Raw genomic sequence first — 19,749 nt, 5'->3', positions numbered from 1 at the left:
TGGATCACTCCCCAGATGGCCGCCAGGGCCAGGCCAGGAGCATCTTCCCGGTCTCCCACGCAAGTCCACTGCTATCCCAGACCGTAGCAGAGCTGGATGGGAAGAGGAGCAGCCTGGACTAGAACCAGGGCCCATATGGGATGCTGGCACCGCAGGTGGAGGATCAACCTACTGTGCCATGGTGCTAGCCCCAGACTGCAGTTCTCACGTCTGCATCCCACATCAGAGCACTGGTTCAAGTCCCAGCGGCTCCACTTCAGATCCAGCTCCCTCTAATGCGCCTGGGAAAGCGGTGAAAGGTGGCCCAAAGACTCGAGCCCCTGCACCTGCGTAGGAGACCCAGGTGGAGTTCCTGGTTCCTGGTTTTGACCTGGCCCAGGACTGGTTGTTGCAGCTGTTTGGGGAGTCAACTAACAGTTGGCTGAGCCCTTTCTCTTGGGTCTCCTGCTTTTTTCAGATGAATTTTTTTTAAAAGAGCAAAACAAAGTCGGGGGGTCGGGGGGGACTCTGTGGCATACTAGTTTAAGCTTCTGCCTGTGGCACTGGCATTCCATATGGGCGTCGACCATTCCTGCTAAGGGCCAAGGAAAGCAGCAGAAGATGGCCCAAATGCTTGGGCCCCTTCCATGCATGTTGGAGACGTGGATGGAGTTCCAGATTCCTGGGTTGCACCTGGCCCAGGCCCAGCCCCAGCCATCGTGGGCATTTGGGGAGTGAACCAGCAGATGGAAGACCTCTTGGTCTTCCCCTGTCTGTGGCTCTGCCTCAATTAAATGAAATAGATCTTTAGAAAAAAAAACAAATGGTTTGTTATCCCATCATTTTATAAAAAAACAGAACCACCAACACTCTACTGGGATCTGTCTGCCTTTATTTCTGTTGCTTTCTTGAGATTCTGTGATTTCTTTCTCTAGTGATGGTTTTACTGGAGGGCGACTTACAGACAGGAATGTACACACTCCGTGAAGCACAGCTGTGTCCCCAGCTCCAGACAGATGTTCCCAGCTCACCCTCCCCGCCTCCCCTCCTCACGGACTGCCCCTCCCCCAGCTGCTGCCATCATAGATCAGGTCTGCTAGTAAAAGACAAGAGTAGCACTACTTCTTTCTAGTGCTCCTCCATCAGGGCACTGTCCCATCTGTCCCCTCAAATCAATCTTCAACATGAGACAGTTATAAACGAGAGGAATATCTTCCATCCATTGGAAAACATCTTTAAAGAAATTGTATTCCCAAAGATTGTGCCCTTAGAAAAGGAAGCTGAGGACACATTGTAAGAAATACATTTATTATTTATGGTAAATATGCCCAATCAAGACATCACATACACTGTGGTTCACAATCTGCTGGGAAGATGAGGGCACACAGAATTCATCACTGTCCCAGGGCATCTTAAGCACATACTGCACTTGAAGTTGTCTCCATAGCAACAGGAGGTGGCGACACAATTATAACGGTACAATATGTACTACTGTTTATCCTGTACAAATAACAGGATTTGTGCAGTAAATGTAAAAATAGTCAATCGTGACTGACACTGAAAGTTTCATAGAATTCCAAGATGGCTCGAAAGGTCCTGGATCGCTCGATTCTTCATCTCTTCCAGGAGAGTGTAGAGGCTCTCTCCCTCTGTCTGCCGAAACTGCCGGTATTCCTCAGGGAGATTTTCTTTGCTGTCTTCGGCACACTGAGTGTTTCCCCCCACTAACTCTCTCGTGGGTGATGGGGAGCTTTGGGGAGTATGCCTTGCCTCTGGGTCCACGTAGGCTTTCTTGCTTATGATTTCCAGGTGTAGGTGATTGGGATGATACGGTTTTACTTGTGCAGATATTTTCACCTGTCACAGGAAGAGGAGAGATGTATTCCCGAATTGCATTCTCTACTTTGCATTGGAAAGGACACACACAAGGCACCCGCACAGCCTTACCGTAACATGCTCGAACATGCGGAAAGCGACGCCTTGCCCGCTGGATGTGACACGGTCTGTCCTCTTGTACCATCGCCTGGGTGCTCCTGGGGCCCAGACGCCAAGGTTTTCACCATTGGGCCCCAAATGGAGGACACAGCCATCTTTGGTTTTCAGATGTGCGGTTCCTTTAATCCCATACCTGAATCATTGACAGATAAGACAGTAGTTTTTTACAGCAGATTTTACACTTATCTACACAGTGTTCCTTTTGTAGTGAAAGCAAAACAGGCCGGCGCTGTGCCTCAACAGGCTAATCCTCCGCTTTGCGGCACCGGCACACCGGGTTCTAGTCTCGGTCAGGGTGCCGGATTCTGTCCCGGTTGCCCCTCTTCCAGGCCGGCTCTCTGCTATGGCCCGGGGGTGCAGTGGAGGATGGCCCAAGTGCTTGGGCCCTGCACCCGCATGGGAGACCAGGGGAAGCACCTGGCTCCTGCCTTCGGATCAGCGCGGTGCACCAGCCACAGCGGGCTGGCTGCGGCGCCATTGGAGGGTGAACCAACAGCAAAGGAAGACCTGTCTCTCACTGTCCACTCTGCCTGCCAAAAAAAAAAAAAAAAAAAAAAAAGGCAAAACAAGTGTTTGCCTGCATCCCATATTGGATGTGCTGGTTCGAGTCCCAGGTATTCCACTTCCCTGCTGATGTGCCTGGGGAGGAGGTGAATGTGACTACTGCTCCATACATCAAGCGGCGTTCCAAGATCCTGGCCAACTGTGGCCATTTTGGGTGGGAATGAGTCGATGGAGGATCTACTTCGCATCTGCCATCTTTCAGATAACTCACTGAGTTAGAAGGTGCACTGTTCTCCCATCTCCCACGTTGCCTTATATTTAGGCATCCTTACAATATGTGTATAGGGAACCTCCAGAAGCAGTGGTTTAATAATTTCGTCTGCTGTGCTGTGCGTGCTCTCTGCAGCTGAGGCAGGCTTTCTTACTCCCTACTGCAGCAGATGGGACATACCTTGGGATGTAGAGCTGCACAGCGGTGTCCCGGAAGCCATAGATGATCCCGTCGGCGACGCAGCGCTCGTCTCTGTCTGCATCTTTGTCTCGGAAGAAACGGCACTGGAAGAGTTCCGTTGCCTGCCTTTGGCACAGTTTCGCAGCCTGTAAGAAGCCACAGGCCCAGGGCCTGGTCAGAGATCCCCTCCACAAGGTTACAGCAGAGAGCGATTCCCACAGCCACTGCTCTCTGCTGTCCTGGGAACACCCAGGATCGTTGCCGGTGTTCTGTCTGCGCACCTCTAGACCTGGGAAGGCCATTTCCAGGAACTTCTCCAGGCCCCATCATCATGCCAAGTCTAAAACTCGAGTTCTTCCGCGAGAAGCTTCTCTAACCTTTCCTGCTGTGATGGGCTGTGCAGGAACAACCATGCGAATTTTACAGAGCATGGTCCAACAGCAGTGCTGTATCCTCTCGTTCGTGCTGTCCAGAACCTCAGTGGTGAGGTCTTCCTGTCTGTGTGATGTGAACCTTCCCACTTTTTGAGGACGTGTAATTTAGGCTGAAGTCCAAGTCCATGCAACTTTCCCCTCTTACATTTGTGAATGGATTGGGAGCATGGGTCAGATCCTTCTAGACTCACATGATCCTTTGCTGGACTAACATGGCACTAAAGTTGAGTACCCAGCACAGCTCACCAAGAGGCAATGGCTAAGAATTTAAAAACCTCCTACCCTGTGTCGTTCGTTGATATGATCACACAGCTCTTCGAGACTTCGTTCACTTAACAAATTCAGCTCCATTTCCGGTTTGTCTCTTGCAATAGCTGCACTCAGTAATCGATGTACTATGATATCGGCATATCTCCTTATTGGTGAGGTAAAGTGAGTATATTTGTCCAGGCCAAGTGCTGTGAAGAGAAACCAAACGATTGAAGATCAGATTTGGAAACAACTTGCTCCAGGCTATGGCAGCCCAGGACCCTTTGTCACTCACCATAATGGTGGAACTCGTGCTCCCTGCAGGAGCCTGTCGAGAAGTAGAGTGCGTTGGACATGGCCAGCGTCGCCATGTTCCGCAGCAGCTTGTTGACTATTGGGTCCGAAACGTCGTGCGCATTATCCAGGGAAAGCGCCAGGGACCTGTTAGAGCTGACAGAACAGAGGAGCCCGGTTTTACTCCAGGCACGGACAAGGCAATGCGTTCGGAAAAGCCTCCCGTCCCCTCTAAGTAACTTCCTCTGCCAGCAGGGAGACGTGTTTCATTCACGACCACATTTCAGAAGCAGCTCTTCTCTTCTACTACAGCAGCCTAGAGCTCCAGAAGTAATGCTACACTTGAGTGTCCCCCGAGTTAAGATTGTCCCTGCTGCGGCTGGCACCCCATATGGGTGCTGGTTCGAGTCCTGGCTGCTCTACTTCTGATCCAGCTCTCCGCTGTGGCCTGGGAAAGCAGTGGAGGATGCCATCCATGAGGCAGACCCAGAGAAAGCTCTTGATTGGCTCAGCTCCAGCCATTGCCACCAATTGGGGAATGAACCAGCAGGGGGAAGACCTCTCTGCCTCTGCCTCTCTAACTCTGCCTTCTAAATTTTTTATCGAATTATGGCCCCAGCACAACACCTCCTAAGATGCACAAAGAATCCCGAGTTTGTTAAGTAGATCTGGGAACAGGCATTGAGGCCCAACAGGCTACGCCTCCACTTGATACTGGCATCCCAGACGGCTTGTGATCCAGCTCCCTGCTCATGGCCTGGGGAAAGCACTGGCAGATAGCCCGAGTTCTTTGGTCCCTACCCCCATGTGGGAGACCCAGATAAAGCTCCTGGCTTTGGATCAAGGCCCAGCTGGGGAGGGAACCCACGGGTGAAGAACCCTTGTGGCTCTGCCTGCTAGCTAGTGACTGTGCAGCCCAGCCTGGCGCTCCTACCTCGTATCAATGTAGAACCCTCCGGCCTGGGCGCTCTGCTTGAGCTCCGAGAAGAGGTTCTGGCGTGGAGGCGGGTGCCGGCGCAGCAGGGCCTGCCTGGGGAAGCTTTCGTAGATTTTCCTGGCCACCCAGTGGTTGGCGAGTATCATACACTCTGCCACCATCCGATGGACTGTACGTTGCTGCCGGGGGACGAGGTCGAGAATGTTCCTCTCTTCATCGAACAGCACACCGATTTCAATGCCGTCCAGATCTAAGGCACCATCGAGACCTCGCTGCGCCCGGAAGTGGCTGGCTATGTCTGCCAACTTTTCAATCGCCCATGTTAGTTCCTGCAGCCTGTCTTCTTTCTCCTTTTTGTCCATATCTTGGAATTCCTTCATGTCATTTGTGATGCCCAAGTTCCCATCGAGGAGCTCCTGAGCTGCTTCGTAGGAGAGTTGGTATGTGGAATGGATAATTGACCTTCCATACCACACACTCTTAATCTCGTAGGTGGTCCTATGCAGTTCCCAGATGACACTCATAGCGTATCTACAAAAGCAGTAACATCAACAATGTCACTATCCACACCTTCACCCCTTGCAGCAAGAGAACTGAACCTTCAATGTGATTTGACTGAAATGACATTTCTACAGGTTTCTGCTCCAAAATGAGGCATACCGCCCCGACACTGGTTCATTCCAGATGCCCACAATAACCACAACTGGGGCAGGCGTAAAGCAAGGGGCTAGGAAATCCCATCAGGTCTCCACCACGGGTGGCAGTGGCCATCTTCTGCTGCATCCCCAGGCTCCTTAGCAGGACCGTGGAATGGAAGTGGAGCAACCAGGACTGGTGTTGGATGTTGACCCAAGTGCCAGGGCCAGTGCTGTGGCACAGTGGGTCAAAGTACCATGTGGCAGTGTCAAGGATGTAGTTCCAACCCTTCTATCAAGTGGGCAGAGAGAAGCAGACAAGGTATTGTGTGCAAGCCTATGGGAAATGAGGCATCCTGCACTGCTGGTGAGCATGTGCCTGCTGTGATCCCTGAAGGCAATTCGATCCTATTCACACTGACGCATGGGCTCCAGCTCAGATCCCACCTCCTGAGATTCCCCCCTGTCCTTCTGAACATGCAAAATTCAGCGCAGCTTTGCTTGTAATAGGACAATGGGCAAATACCTGACTTTCCAGTTCTTAATGTGGAATTCTCTCCAAGACACATGAACTGCTCCATTTAAAAAAATGCTAGGTGTGTAAGAAAGGAGATCATGTGTGTGCAGTATTGTCTCTAGAAAGGTTAAAGTCCTGGCTGCTCCTCTTTTGATCCAGCTTCCTGCTAATGAGCTTAGCAAAGTAGCAGATCCTGGCCCAAGTGCTTGGGCCCCTGCCATTCACTGTCTAACTCTGCCTTTCAACTAAATCTTCAAAATACAGATAGAGGTACAGATAGAGGGAGAGCAGAGGCAAGCGGTGAGGAGGGACAGGGAGGCTAGGGGAACAAGATCAGGCATTCGGGTCGGGCACAGACCAGCACAGGGTGGCTGGGGAGGAGAGCACAGTAGAACCAAGGGCTACAGTCGTGAGCTCACCTGTCAACGCCGCGCAGCAAAGAGCACACATTGGAGCTAAGGACGGAGGGCAGCATGTCATAGCGCCGGTCGGGCAGGTAGTACGTTGTGGCCCTGGAAACACATAGGCAGTGAGACTGTCAGCAGACATAGGCCCGCGGGCTGCGGGGTCGCACAGGGAGGAGACAGCCAGAAATCACTGCCCAGAATCCGAGGCCGTTTGCCTCTTCATCAAGTGCTAAAACGATCCCCATGGACCCACTTTGCTCTGACACTGCTCGGGGCACATTCTTCCGGGAAGGCAAACTGACATCAATCTTGCTCGTGGAAGCCAAATTGGAGTGTGATGACCCCATGCGTGACATCAAATAACACATTCCTATGTGACAACTTAGCCCGTGACCCGTTTGTGGGAGACAGGAAAGGCAAGCTGAGCCAGTCACTGAACTCTAATTGGTGTGTGGGTGTGTGGGGTGGGGGTTCCTGGACGAAACCATCAGCAGGGCACCAACAGATTCATCTGAAAGTCGCAGGCATTCCAAGGCTTGCACACGGCCTTACCTAGCCCTAGCTTCGTTATCCAGGCAAGATTTCGGCTTCACAAAGTGGGTTACATCTGCTATGTGAACGCCCAGCTCCAGGTTGCCGCTGCTCAGAGTGCGCACGGACAGCGCGTCGTCCACATCCTCACACCCTCTTGGGTCAATAGTGAACACGAGATTCGTTTGCCTTAGATCTCTGCGGTCTTGTTCTTCGGGGTCCACGCTCCAAGGCTCCTCTGGGGTGTTCACCGGCAACTCGCCCATCTGCAAGAGAGGCCACCTTCTCAGCCATTTGCCTCCTCTGACCCTCAGGGGCTCAGTTCCATTCTGCGTCATCCTGTGCTGGCCTCCGATGGGTCAGGTGCTGTGCCTCCTGCCCTGGGTGCCCTGGGGGTTTGACGGGAGACCTCCCACCAGCCTTGTAAGCAGACTGGAGCCAGCACGAGTAGCAAATTCTAAGAGCGCATGTACCCCTTTCCACAATGATCCACGTTTCAATGTCTTTGGCCTGTTCTGGTCCAACCATGGGGGACAACATCTAAGGCATTGCATGTATTAAAAAATGATGCCAGGGGGGCTGGCACTGTGGCGCAGCAGGTTCACACCCTGGCCTGAAGTGCCGGCATCCCATACGGGTCTTAGCTGCTCCTCTTCTGATCCAGCTCTCTGCTCTGCTCTGACAGTCCTTGGGCCCCTGCACCCACGTGGGAGACCCGGAAAAAGTTCCTGACTCCTGGCTTTGGATCGGCACAGCTCCAGCGGTTGTGGCTGTCTGGGGAGTGAACCATCGGATGGAAGACCTCGCTCTCTCTGCCTCTCTTCTCTGTGTAACTGACTTTCAAATAATAAATCTTTAATAAAAAGATGCCAGGGATGATTACAACAGGACCAAAAAGTATGGTCCTTCCTCTCCCTGTCCCTGTCTTGACCATCAGCTTGCAGTGCAGTGAGTTGAGGCCAACAGGGAAGAGAGAATTCTCGTCCTGTGACCTCTAAACCCACTTTATGGAATCATTTTCTCCAAGAGCTGCCAGACAAGTCAACAAAATAATGGCCAGGAACTACTGTAAAACATGAACATTTGACGACGTAAAGCATTCTCAAATATTTGACGAGGATAGCTCTGGTTCTGCCAAAACGCTCATACTCCTAATGGCGATGCAAGCTGGGAAACAGTCTGCCAACAAGTAACAAAGCTACTTCAATGTCCCCCTTGACTTGGAAAAGGTAATCCTTAACGTGAGATTACCAAGGGAAGGATTGACCACATCAAAAAAGTAATGTTGCTGTATATGTGAAGTGGCTTTTTTATAATACTGAATAGAAATAACAGGCAAACAGCCAAATGGCTGAGCACACAGGGGCACATCAATATACAGTAGTTTACCATTAACTGTTAAAACCACATAGGCTCTGCCAATATGTAATAATTAAGCAAAAGAAACCTATCAGCCAATAGCACATTCAAGAGAATAGCTATTATCTGTTTCTAATGACGTGGAAGTGATGGAAAAGCCAATGTGTTGTGTTTGTGGGCTTTCCGTTTTCTGGAAAGTCTAGGAAAGCTGCGTCACGAGCATTGCTCTCAGACCTAAGGCTCAGACGTACAAGCATCCTGGACTCTGCTCCCTGTTGCTGGGGTTGAATGATGGGTAGAGACGGAGCTCTGCTGGGGATACAACCAGCTCTCCTCGACTTGCCGGATGGACCTATCCTGACCAGGAGACACCGACCTGCCACTTTGAAACATAGCTGTAGGATCTACAGACTTGAGAGCTCCACTGGAAACTGACTTGGGTCTGGTTGAGGGTTATCTGTGGCTTCCCAGCGAGTCGCTGGAGTCTAGAGATCTTTCCCTGTGTGCATAACGTGTCTGCCATTAGACCAGAGGCCTCCGGGAATCTGACCTGGGCTTCAGAGAAGGGCCGCTCGGAGATGTCGTGCTCCACGAGCAGAGACTTCATTTCCCCTTCCAGGTCTCTACTTGTTCCCAGTGTCCCGACGACGTGTCCGTCCGGATACCTCGAACCCACGTCCCAGGAATCAATGTGGACGACTGCTTTGCAACACTGCAGGAGAAGGTACATAAAGCATTAGCCTCGCCTCCAGGGTTCCGTGGGTTATTGAAAGCATTCGCTAACGAGAGGTTCGAGACAGTTCTATAGAGGGTGGCCAGTCTGCAGGCTGGCGTGTTTGATTCTGGGACTTGCCAGGTGGTATGGAATGGCCTGGCCCAGTGCTCTTGCAGTGGGAGGCCTTTCTTCGGCATCAAATAAGGAGGCTGGAATGTGCCACCTGTGAACCGCCAGCTGGCTCACACTTGCAACACAAGCCGGGAACCCAGTGGTGCAGGGTTCAGGGTAAGTTCCGGAACCTAGGTCTCAGATTGTAGGAGGTACTTCGAGTTTCATGTCCTTTTGGGTTGGGGCATCAGTGTCAACAGGACCCTCACTGTCTAGCAGTTTCAGCAAGCCATTGAAACAGGCCCCTGGGAGCCTGTAACAAGGCTTAGGGTGTCCGAGGGACAATGACCAGGCTAGTGGGCTGCATAGCTGGAGGCAGGTGATGCTGGACAGTGCCTAGTCTCTTGGCGACAACATGTCTTCCCTCCCACCTCTATTCCTTCACGGATAATTGATTCTTTGAAGAGCTTCTACATCATCCCTACGAGGCACAGGGCTTGTATTTCTACCTTGCTTGCTGGAAGAAAGCGCGTTCGTGTTGGCCAAGTGCAGCTGTTGGAAGCTTCTCCATTGGTCAGCAGGACAATGTATTCTCTCTGGCTGTCCTACAGAGCGCTTTCTAGGACGTGCTCAAGCCTTCATTTGTTAGCCTTAGACCACTTAATAGATGGCACCTATATATTTAGGATTTCACAGCACCTTGGAATGCCAGATGCCACCCACAATTTATTTGCAAAGGAATTAACAGTGCTTTCTGGCACTGATCCAAAAGCTGGCCAAGACAGAAGCAGGGCAGCCATGGTGCAGTGTCCTTTACCTGGTACTTTTCAGCCTGTTTCCTGTGAATTTGAATTCTGGGGATCCTACAGTCCCATGGCACAGCAACGTATTTCTTCGTTTTCCTGCTGTAATACTGTATATCCTCCTTTGATGGAAAGGTTACTATATAATTGCGCTTGTGTTTCTGAGTAATGCCCACCACATGTCCTGTGGAAAACAAATCACAAGGGTTAGCCAGCTAGCTGTCATCTAACTGTCCCTGTCCCATTTTTCCAAGCACTTAATTCAAGGGAATCTTTGAAGATTTGCCTTCTTAGCCATTTCAAACATGTAGACTTTCTAGAGATGCCCGATTTTTTTTTTTTTTTTAACATGGATAATCTTTTGGTAGCTTTTTTCTATGGGTTCGGAGGTGACATTTGGAATCCTGCTTTTTCTTTTGCCATTACCTCATTGATTTTGGGTTTCAGTATCTTGGAAAATCAAATCATTCTCACCTTTGTTTTATTAAGGAAATAAACTTGTTGGGGCCAGCACTGTGGTATAGCTGGGTGAAGCCACGGCCTGCCAAGCAGGCATCCCACGTGGTTGCCTGTTCATGCCCTGGCTGCTCATTCAGCTCCCTGCTAACGGTCCAGGAAAAGCAGCAGAGGATGACCCAAGTGTTTGGGCCCCTGCAACCCCTGTAAGAGACCTTGATGGAGTTCTTGGCATACAAGAACTATTACTTTTCATTGCAAAATAATCAATTACCTATTTAAATATGCTTATTCTATCGAGAGGCAGAGAGAATGAGTTCACATCCACCTGCGAGTTCACTCCCTAAATACCCACAAGGCTAGGAACAAGGCTAGAGGCTACATCAAGGAGCCAGAATCTCACTCCAGGTCTCCTATGCGGGTGGCAGGAACCCTACCTGGGCCATCACCACTGCCTCCCAAGTATTAGAAGGGAGCTGGAATCTGAGCCTATATTGACCCCAGGGATTGCAGTGTGGTATGCAAAAGGGCTGGAGGTGGCAGCTGCTTTGAATAATGACAGAGCACAGGCTGGAATGCAATGAGAACTTGTTTGGGAAAAGCGGTAACCATGTGTCCCATGCTGGTTACCTCGATGCAGCCATTCTGCAGGATGTCCATACATCACAACTGGTCTGCCACTTTCAATGAAATTGCCCTATTCCTGGATTGCTGAGAAATACCCAATTCTGGAAGAAGGCTGGATGCCAGGGTGGCATCCGCTGGCTCACCTGTGGGCATATACTCGCCGGCCTCGCGACCTGTGGCCATTCTCCTCTTCCAGAGGGATTCAGGGAACAGCTTCACGGCTACCCGGTCTCCGTGGAGCGCGCGGTTCCGGGGATTCATCCCGTTGATTAGGATTTCATAATCTAGTGTTTGGGGCAGCAGAGAAATCACGACGTCAAGGGGGCTTCCGCTCCAGGGAGGCCCGAGTCCTCCTGTTCACCCCCTTGCCCTCCGAAGGCAGAGCCACACTTGTGTGCTTCTGCAGGCTGGGGCTGGAGGCCCTGTGCACACGCTCTCCCCAGGGCCGCCTCCTGTCCCTCTTGCTCCTCTTCCCACCCATTCCTGCTCATGCCCTATCCAGGCTTTTCCTTTCTCCACCCAGAGGTCAGTATGAACCAAGACTACACTCCATCTCAGGACAGCTCATTTACCTGGCTTTCTCCCCCCATTTGCATTCCTTTCGAAAGCCCAGGGAGCCGACAGACCACACTGAGGCAGGACAGAGCAATGTTTTTAAACCACAGCAACAGAGCCTTGGATCCAAGCCCAGCTTACTGGTTCTGAGACCTTAAGTTTATAAAAATGAAGTGAAAATGTAGGGAACTCTTCTCCACACCCCCTCACTGCTACCATGAGATTGGGGTGTCAGTAACACCTTTGCTTCCTTGTTGTGTGCTATCAAGTCAGGTGGAAATGTAGGTGAGGCTTATATACTGTACCTTCTTCCCTCTGGTCTGTGTCCTGCACGCGGACAAATGCTTCCGCTTTTGTTTGTCTATTCACACACAATATTCCCTAAAACCAGAAAAAAAATCAATGTGGTCAACAGTTTTTCTGCCCATTTTCCTTCCAAGTGCTATGAACAACAGTCGTCACTAACACCTATCCACGTGGTCAGGAGCCCTGAACAAATCTTATCTCGAAGCCAGTGACAGGAGGCATGTACAAAACTGCTTCGGTCTCTGGTCTTGAGGCTCAGGACACCACAACGGAACGGCATCATTCCAGAGTGGCCGCCAACTGGACAGCCAACATCGAGGGACACGGGCCCAAGACTGTGTGCACGTCCACTGTCCTGGCTTGCCTGTTCCCATCTGGTTTGCAGCCTCAGGCCGCCAGGAGGGGAAGGAAACAGCTGTTGCCTCTTCATGGCAGCCCTCACCTCCACGTAGCGGCCAGACTGTAGCCCAGCTTCTAGAACGTCCGGGGGGAGATAGTGGTTGTAATTAAGTCCTGAGGCTTCCAAGCGCTCCAGCTTTTCTTCATACAGGGCTTCATCAGTGAAGTCACAGGAGCTGTGGGCAGCCTCCAGATCCGAATAGAACTTTTTCAAATACTCCTGTGTCGTACAAAGGCATGGAGAAACAGGATCAGAACGGAACTGTGTGGTGGCACTATCCAAGCCCCGGCTGGCACTGCCGTCTGCACGGTGAGGACTGACACCAGCAGTCCCCTCCTGAGCCTCCTGCTGCCACTGAGTGGTTTTCTCCCTTCCTGTTAAAGCCCGAGACTCAGAGGAAGCCCAGGGGGTAGGGACCCGGACTTGGCACCTTGAAGGTGCCCAGGGGGTAGGGACCCGGACTTGGCACCTTGAAGGTGCCCAGGGGGTAGGGACCAGGACTTGGCACCTTGAAGTCTTTCCGATTGCACTTTGTATGGACCTCATGGCTACACACAATGGCCTACAGAGAAGGCAGAGGCAAAAGCTCCTCTTTATATGCTGTGTTAAAGATTGAGGGGCCGGCACCGTGGCTCACTTTGTTAATCCTCCGCCTGCAGCGCCAGCATCCCCTATGGGTGCCAGGTTCTAGTCCGGTTGCTTCTCTTCCAGTCCAGCTCTCTGCTGTGACCCGGGAGTGCAGTGGAGGATGGCCCAAGTGACTGGGCACCTGTGCATGGGAGACCAGGGGGAAGCACCTGGCTCCTGGCTTCGGATCGGTGCAGCGCTGGCCATAGCGGCCATTTGGGGGGTGAACCAACGGAAGGAAGACCGGTCTCCCTCTAACTCCACCTGTCTAATAATGAAAAAGATTGGAAAGGCAGGGTGACAGGAGCACTCCGAATCTTGCATCCTCTGGTTCACTTCCCAAATGACCACAGCCAGGGCAGGGCCAGGCCGAATCCAAGAGCCACGAAGAGCAGCCAGGCATTTCCATGTGGGATGCCAGCCCTGCAAGTGGTGGCTTGGCCCTCTCCTGGAGTCTTAGCTCACGTCTGTATTGGAATTGAACAGCAAATAGGTTGTCCTCAGTGTCAACACCAGCATTTCCCCCATTCATTTCCGGATCCTGTGGTAACTGCTGTTCTTCCTTTGGTCCTTTCAGAAGTTTTGTCTATGCTCACTTCAGGGCCTCCATGCTATGGTCACCGGCCACTTATCAGCACCAAACTTGTCATTATGGGCCAGCTTGTCTCAGTGCTTCTCCATCTCCAAAGATGCTGGCCTTCCCTTTCATCCAAACTCAACTCTGTTTTCCTGCTCTCACTCACCTTGAGGGGGGCACAGCTGGAGATGCTACACACAATGAGAAGTGTTCTAGACTGCTGGACTACAAAGAAAACTAATTCTCACAAAAAGCAAGGAAATGTAATACTTTTGACTCGACTGTCCTCTGCAGGACAAGACATGATATACTGCCACAGGAAAACACCAGTGACACTGCTATTCATATCCAGCACCCCTGGAAGTCTCTGGCATGCCAGAACACTTCTTTAGAGCAAGGCCACGAAAATCCCATTGGCAAATCTTTAGGAATACATGCTCCTGGGAACCCTCAGAGAACCTACAATTCAGAGTCCAGCTAGGGTTTCTGTAAATCCACAGCGATCGGAGCGTCTCATTAAGTTTCTACCTAGCAGGATGGAACTGCTTCAAGCTCTACTTTCTCTTTTCTGGGTTGCCAAAGGGATCTAGACTCCGAGGAGCAACACTGGAAGTGAACACACAGCCATGTACACCACAGCCGGAAATACCTTGAACGTCATGACAGATACTCCTTCGCTCTTCACTTTGAATCTCTTTATGGAATCTTCGTCTGCCACGATGACGATGGGCATCTTCTCCCCGCAGTGCTTATAATACCACAAAGCCGCGGCGTAGATCATCCTGGAACAAAGCACACAGGAGCCCTCACACTGCCAGAATTTCACCGATCTGCCGTCCTCTGGTCTCTTGAGACCACTCGTGCACTCCTCATCCCAAAAAGCTTTGGGCTTCTATTATTGCTAAGCCCCGGGTTCTGAGACACACACAGAGGAACCACAATTTGCATTTCTTCCTTGAGACACCCTGTCTGTCATATTTTAGCACCTTTTAACTGGAGGGCTCGCACACAGCACCCCACACGATGCCTGGGGAAGCCCACAAGATTTACAGGTGAATCTTTGGCTAACAAGACAAGGCTGCAAACAGCTGAAGACCAGGATGCAGTCTGAAACGGAACCATCTAAAATGCCCAGAAATCGGCTGCAAAGTACTTGAACTTGAACACAGTTCTCAGACCCAGGCTGTGCTTCCAAGACTGGGTTGTAAGCACAGGAGAGCCCAACGTGGATAAGCACTTCTGTGGTCCTCAGGGGTCCCTGTTGAGAGAAATGCTTTTTCCTTTCAGGTCTTGTCCCCTGAGAAAACCTGGGGCTGCAAAAGCACCCAGGATGGATCCATTCCTAGGTGCCTTTGCAGAACGGACGTGTTTAAGAGCTAGAGCAGATCAGTCGTGCAAGGAAAAGATGACATGTTCTATACGGTAAGGTTTTTTGTTTTTTTTTTGTTTTTTTTTTTTTTGGTGTGCCTAGCACCTGTACCCTGGGCTCACCTTGATGAGGGGCCACTAGACAGAGTCCACACCGCTTAGGAATGCCCCAGCTTTTGGGAGCAGCGAGCCCAATGCCTCTGCACCGGGGATGACTTCGGAGGCACATTCTGCATGGCATCTCAGGCCACTCCGCAGTGGCAGCTGGGCCTCGTGTCACTCAGCTGGCCATCGTGTCCTAGCGCCATCTCTGGGTATAGCTCCCACCCAGACACTGCCTATCGAAGCGCTTGCGCTGGGCTCTGCTGCTTAGGATGGATCTCAATGAAGCCACTGCACTTTCTCCAAGAGCTTTCAGAATTGTCATCTAGCAGTTCAGTGGGTCTAGCTGGGACTTTAGAACTCATACCCAACAAAATGAGATTATCTTATTGGCTTCAAAGCAGGGCCCCTTGTCCCCACACCCATGCCCCAAACATTGCATTATCCTGCAGTTAGGATCTGGGGCAAACTCCCACTGGCTACCTAGATCTTCCTCATCCCGATTTCTAAAATATTTCAATTACATATTCAAATGACATATCTAAACTACCAACATCATGTGTTTTTAGTATCATGGTTCCCCTAAAAAACTCCTGGTCTGTTTTAGATCAGCTTCCAATGAGGCAGCAAGAGATGCCCGCATGAAAACCACAGCAGATGACCATACCTTTTCTCCCAATCTTTCTTCAACATTTGCTTTCCCCAAGCGTGGTAGCATGAAGCATGGTACTCGTTTGCGAAGAGTACACACTCGTGGCTCGGGTCCTTGAGGAGGCTCCGCAGCTTGTTATAGTACCTGTGCCACGGGGGAGACAAGTCAGTGCACAGCAGGCACGCATCTCCATCTTGCCAACCCACGCCGAGGTCTTTTACAGCAGAAGCCGGGTGGTAGCTTTTGTATGATTTTTCTGCCCAGCTCCACCTGTCCCTTCCAGCAGCGTATAGCCACTTGTATTTTTGTACCTTGGGAAGCATTAACATTTTACTTCTTGCTGGCAGCCCTAGGAAAGGAGAGAGAATCCCAGCCACACTGGCCTGTGCCATAAATCAATGATGAAGTCTCACAGGGCCAGTTTCTTAGAAGGTGCTTTTTAGTAGTTAAGGTTGTATAGAATCACAGAAAACATCTGCCTATTTTAAAGGGATCAAGGGGTTAGTGCTGTGGTACATGTCCATCTTTGAGAGCCGCTTCAAGACCCGACTGCTCTGCCCCAATCCAGTTCCCTGCTTATGCGGCTTGGGAGGAAGCCAAGTGATGGCTCAAGTCCCTGGGTGCTTTCCACCCCTGTGGGAGACATGGAGCTCCAGCTCTGTCACTTTCAAATAAAGACATCTTAGTACAGAGCAGGTGAAGGCAGTTAGTGCTTGGTGGGTACCCTGATATCTTCAGAGCCCAGCCATGCTTTGGCTTCACACCTTCCCGTTAGACCCCAGGCATCTCAAGTTCAGCCCTCCGGAAACTGATGCATCAAAGCTTACCCGGGTACACAGAGCCACCACCACCCTGCCTGACACTTAGCAAAACACACAACAAAAACCAAAACAGGTTCACTCCCATACATGCAGGCTTCTTGCATCAGCTACCTATCAGCCAGGCAAAACAGATTAATAAATGGCCTGGCACAGTAACAGGACAAGCAGGAAACAGCAAGTCCCTCTGTGGGCCACAGGTGTGGGCTCTCGGTTGTAACTGAAGAGTGCAGCCACCCTAGCTGTATTTTCTAGTCAGATCAGTGCGCTTGATGGAGCTCAATAACCTGCATGCATGGCAGGTTAGGAGCGTCCCAGCACCTTGAACAGGTCTCCCCAGAACCCAGCAATAGCTTCAGACGGCGGAGGACAAAAAAATTGTATTCGGGCCCAATCACATGCCACGTCTTTTTTAAAAAGGCAGGAGACAAAATGATCTGTCATCTACCAGTTTACTCCCTAAATGGTCAAAATGGCCAGGCCTTGCTCAGGCCAAAGAAGTTTCAGCTGGATCTGCCATCCGGGTGCAGGGGCCCCCTCCTGCAGCCTCCCAGGGCTCAAATCAGCAGGAGCCAGACTCAAACCAAGCACTCTGATATGTGAGAACATCCCAAGCAGCAAACACCTGCCCCAACCTTGCTCCTCTCATCTCATCCCTGGAAGTCAACAGGTTTGTAGTAAGAGGGACTAAGACTGTGTGCCCCAAGGCCTCGGAACAGGAGCTCAAGAGGTGCTTACTATGTGCTAAGCCCAGGGGGTCACCTGGAAGCCGCTTTCCTAACTGCTCCTCCCTGGTTTTCACATTCAGTATAAGGGAGACAGGACTAAGCAGTGGAAAAACCAATCCTTTTTCATCAAGTTCACTCACTTTGAGATGTTCAAGAGAAAAGACATTTAAATACCCATGCTTTGCCTGTGAATGTCACAGGAATTGGCTTCGAAAGCAATCCTTAATATTAAAAATATTTTAGAAAACAGGTTGAAAAGGCTCGCAGTGTGTTAGCAATGGGAATAGAACAGCACATTGATTTTAGTAGCAGAAATATGACGCCTGGAGCAGCATTTAAACCTGGATATGAGAAAATATCTACATCTTTGTGTCTGAATAAAATCAACTTCACACTCACTTTAAAATATTCTATCTGGAAAAGCCTGTAAACAATCCAGCTAATGCATATTTTTAACAAACTGACCATTATCTTAAGGATCCTTCTCATTTCCACACAGTACAAACATACCTCCACCCTCTTTCCGAACGCAGAGCGTCAGTCACCGTCTGCAACCAAATGACTCCCTTCAATTCGGGCATTTCCAAGATGTCAAAGTAATGGAAAACGGAGCTGTCTGGGACCATGTAATGGGTCACCCCCGCAGGTAAGAGTTTGCCCACTGAAACACAAAGCACAAGAGAGAGAGCATTTAACCCTCGCTCCTCCCCAGGGGCAAGACACCTTCCAAGAACTGTGTAGATAACGGGACAGGCCGGGGGTCAGCCGCACTGGGCCGCTTCATCGTGTCTCCAAGCTGCCAGAAATGTGGGCTCCGCGGGGTGGGCGGCTGTCCACGTCCGAGCGTGCACACCTGCGGACGCCCCGCAAGCTCAGCTCGGAGGGAAGCCCAGGGCCGGCAGGGCGGGCTGCCCGGTGCAAGCCACGAGCCGCGCAGCGCTGTCCGCCCTGGCCCGAGCTGCGTGGAGGGGCCCCGGCTGCGCCCCCCGTGCCCTGCGAGGCGGCCACCCGACGTCGCCGCGGAGAGCCCCGGAGGGGGAGGTCTGGCGCGCACGGCTCCACACCAGCTGCCCGGCACGCGCGCCTGGCCGGGAGGCGGCCTCTCCCCACAGCCGAGTGGGCGGCGCCAGCCTCTGCCGCGCCCCGGCGCGCGCCGGAGCCCGCAGGCCGCCTCAGCCCGTGCGCGGGGCTGGCCGCTCCGGCCCTGGCCGCCGCAGGCCCGCGCCGCCCGCCCCGAGCCCCGGCCGACGAGCGCGCGCCTGGCTCGCAGCGCCGAGCGGTCCGGAGCGCCCGAGCCCGCGCCGCTCCCGCCTCGGAGCCGCGGCCGCGCCTCTCCCGCCGCCCGCCCCGCACCGCGCGGCCTCCCGGCGCCGCCCGCCCGGCCCCGCAGCGTCTCTGACCGTTGCGGCAGCGCTCGGGCTGGGAGCACAGCGCGCTGCTGCAGGGCACGCAGGGCCGCAGGTAGTGTTCTCTCACGACCCGCAGCGGCCAGCGGTAGACGGCGTTCACGGTGACCAGCCGCTCCGTCTTCTCCAGCATGTTGCTCTCGCCCGCTCTCCAGCAGTCCGACGAGCTGGACCCCGAACCCGCCGTCCCGGCCTCTCCGGAGTGGGTGAGCCGCGGCCGTCTTCCAGCGCCTGTGCCGCTCATCTTGCTGCTGCTGTGGGATCTCGGAGCTCGGGAAGCAAAGTTGTGCAAAAGTTGTCCAGAAGTGATGGAGTAGGTGGAGGGCAGCGCGTTTATAAACGCTTGGGTTGAAAGGGTTAGGGCGACCAGATGGGATTAGCCCGCCTTTGGGATTCTTCACACCCATGGGTGTGGATGGGGCTGCTAAAAACGCTGAGTTTCGGGGAATAAGTCAGCAGCCCTCCCAGCCCAACGTTGCCCCCTTAAAAAAGGCCGTCTCTGGTCTGACGTGCATGTGTCTTATACTGGCAGAAATTCAAACCATGTGGGTAAAATGGGTAGCAATCCTGAACTTGGAGGCACCGCTGGGCCCTAAGTAAACAGCCTTTGCAGCCCCTGGCCGAGCAATGCTTAGAACTGCCAGGGCCGGGCACCTGGGGCAGGTTTCCAATCTGAGAACTGCAGCCCCTCCTGAGCTGACACACCCTAGGTGGAGAGGGGGCCCAGTTTGCCTCCAGGCACTCAACCACAGCCTTGGGAAAGCAGCTTGGCCTGCATGGGTCCCTTTTGATCTCACTCCAGGTGGAAGGCGTGGGGCGTTACTATGACCATTTTATAGACTATGATGGGGGTGAAGGCCAGGCTCCCCGGTTATTAGCTGGGGCAATCACCAGGGAATCAGGACAGCTCTACAGGTGATGGCCATGTGTTCAGAGGAATGAAACAGGAGCTTCACCTGGGGAGGTGACTAGAGGGCACCCGGTGAAGGTGAGTGACAGCAGCTCAACCAGGGGCTGGGACACGTGGCTGGCCCCCTCCCCCACCCGGATGCTGCAGTGGGCAGGCCTAGGGGTGCCCACTCACCCACCCACTCAGGGTAGCAAGCTACTTTGGAAGTGTCAGATGGTGTGGACAAGATCCAACATGGAGCCTCATCAAAGAGGCAGACTGCGCAGAGCCGGCCAGCAGGCCAGAGCACAGGAAAG

At 52.3% G+C, this 19,749-nt stretch overlaps 1 protein-coding gene across 1 annotated transcript; it reads right to left on the bottom strand.

Moving 5' to 3' along the window:
- Positions 1-1,545: 1,545 nt before the first annotated feature.
- On the bottom strand, positions 1,546-18,680 carry LOC133770602 (DIS3-like exonuclease 1). The gene is made up of 17 exons (XM_062206658.1): positions 18,538-18,680; positions 17,648-17,798; positions 15,648-15,735; positions 14,119-14,316; positions 12,308-12,484; positions 11,865-11,940; positions 11,148-11,288; positions 9,936-10,105; positions 8,843-9,004; positions 6,955-7,199; positions 6,415-6,507; positions 4,841-5,374; positions 3,908-4,062; positions 3,646-3,821; positions 2,930-3,075; positions 1,927-2,107; positions 1,546-1,836 (listed from the first exon to the last, which is right to left on the bottom strand). The coding sequence occupies exons 1-17, from the start codon at positions 18,674-18,676 to the stop codon at positions 1,546-1,548; spliced, it is 3,123 nt and encodes a 1,040-aa protein (XP_062062642.1). The 5' UTR covers positions 18,677-18,680.
- Positions 18,681-19,749: the final 1,069 nt, after the last annotated feature.

This window comes from Lepus europaeus, chromosome 11, assembly GCF_033115175.1.
Source record: "Lepus europaeus isolate LE1 chromosome 11, mLepTim1.pri, whole genome shotgun sequence".
Taxonomy (NCBI): domain Eukaryota; kingdom Metazoa; phylum Chordata; class Mammalia; order Lagomorpha; family Leporidae; genus Lepus; species Lepus europaeus.
This window is presented reverse-complemented; position numbering and strand designations above follow the sequence as displayed.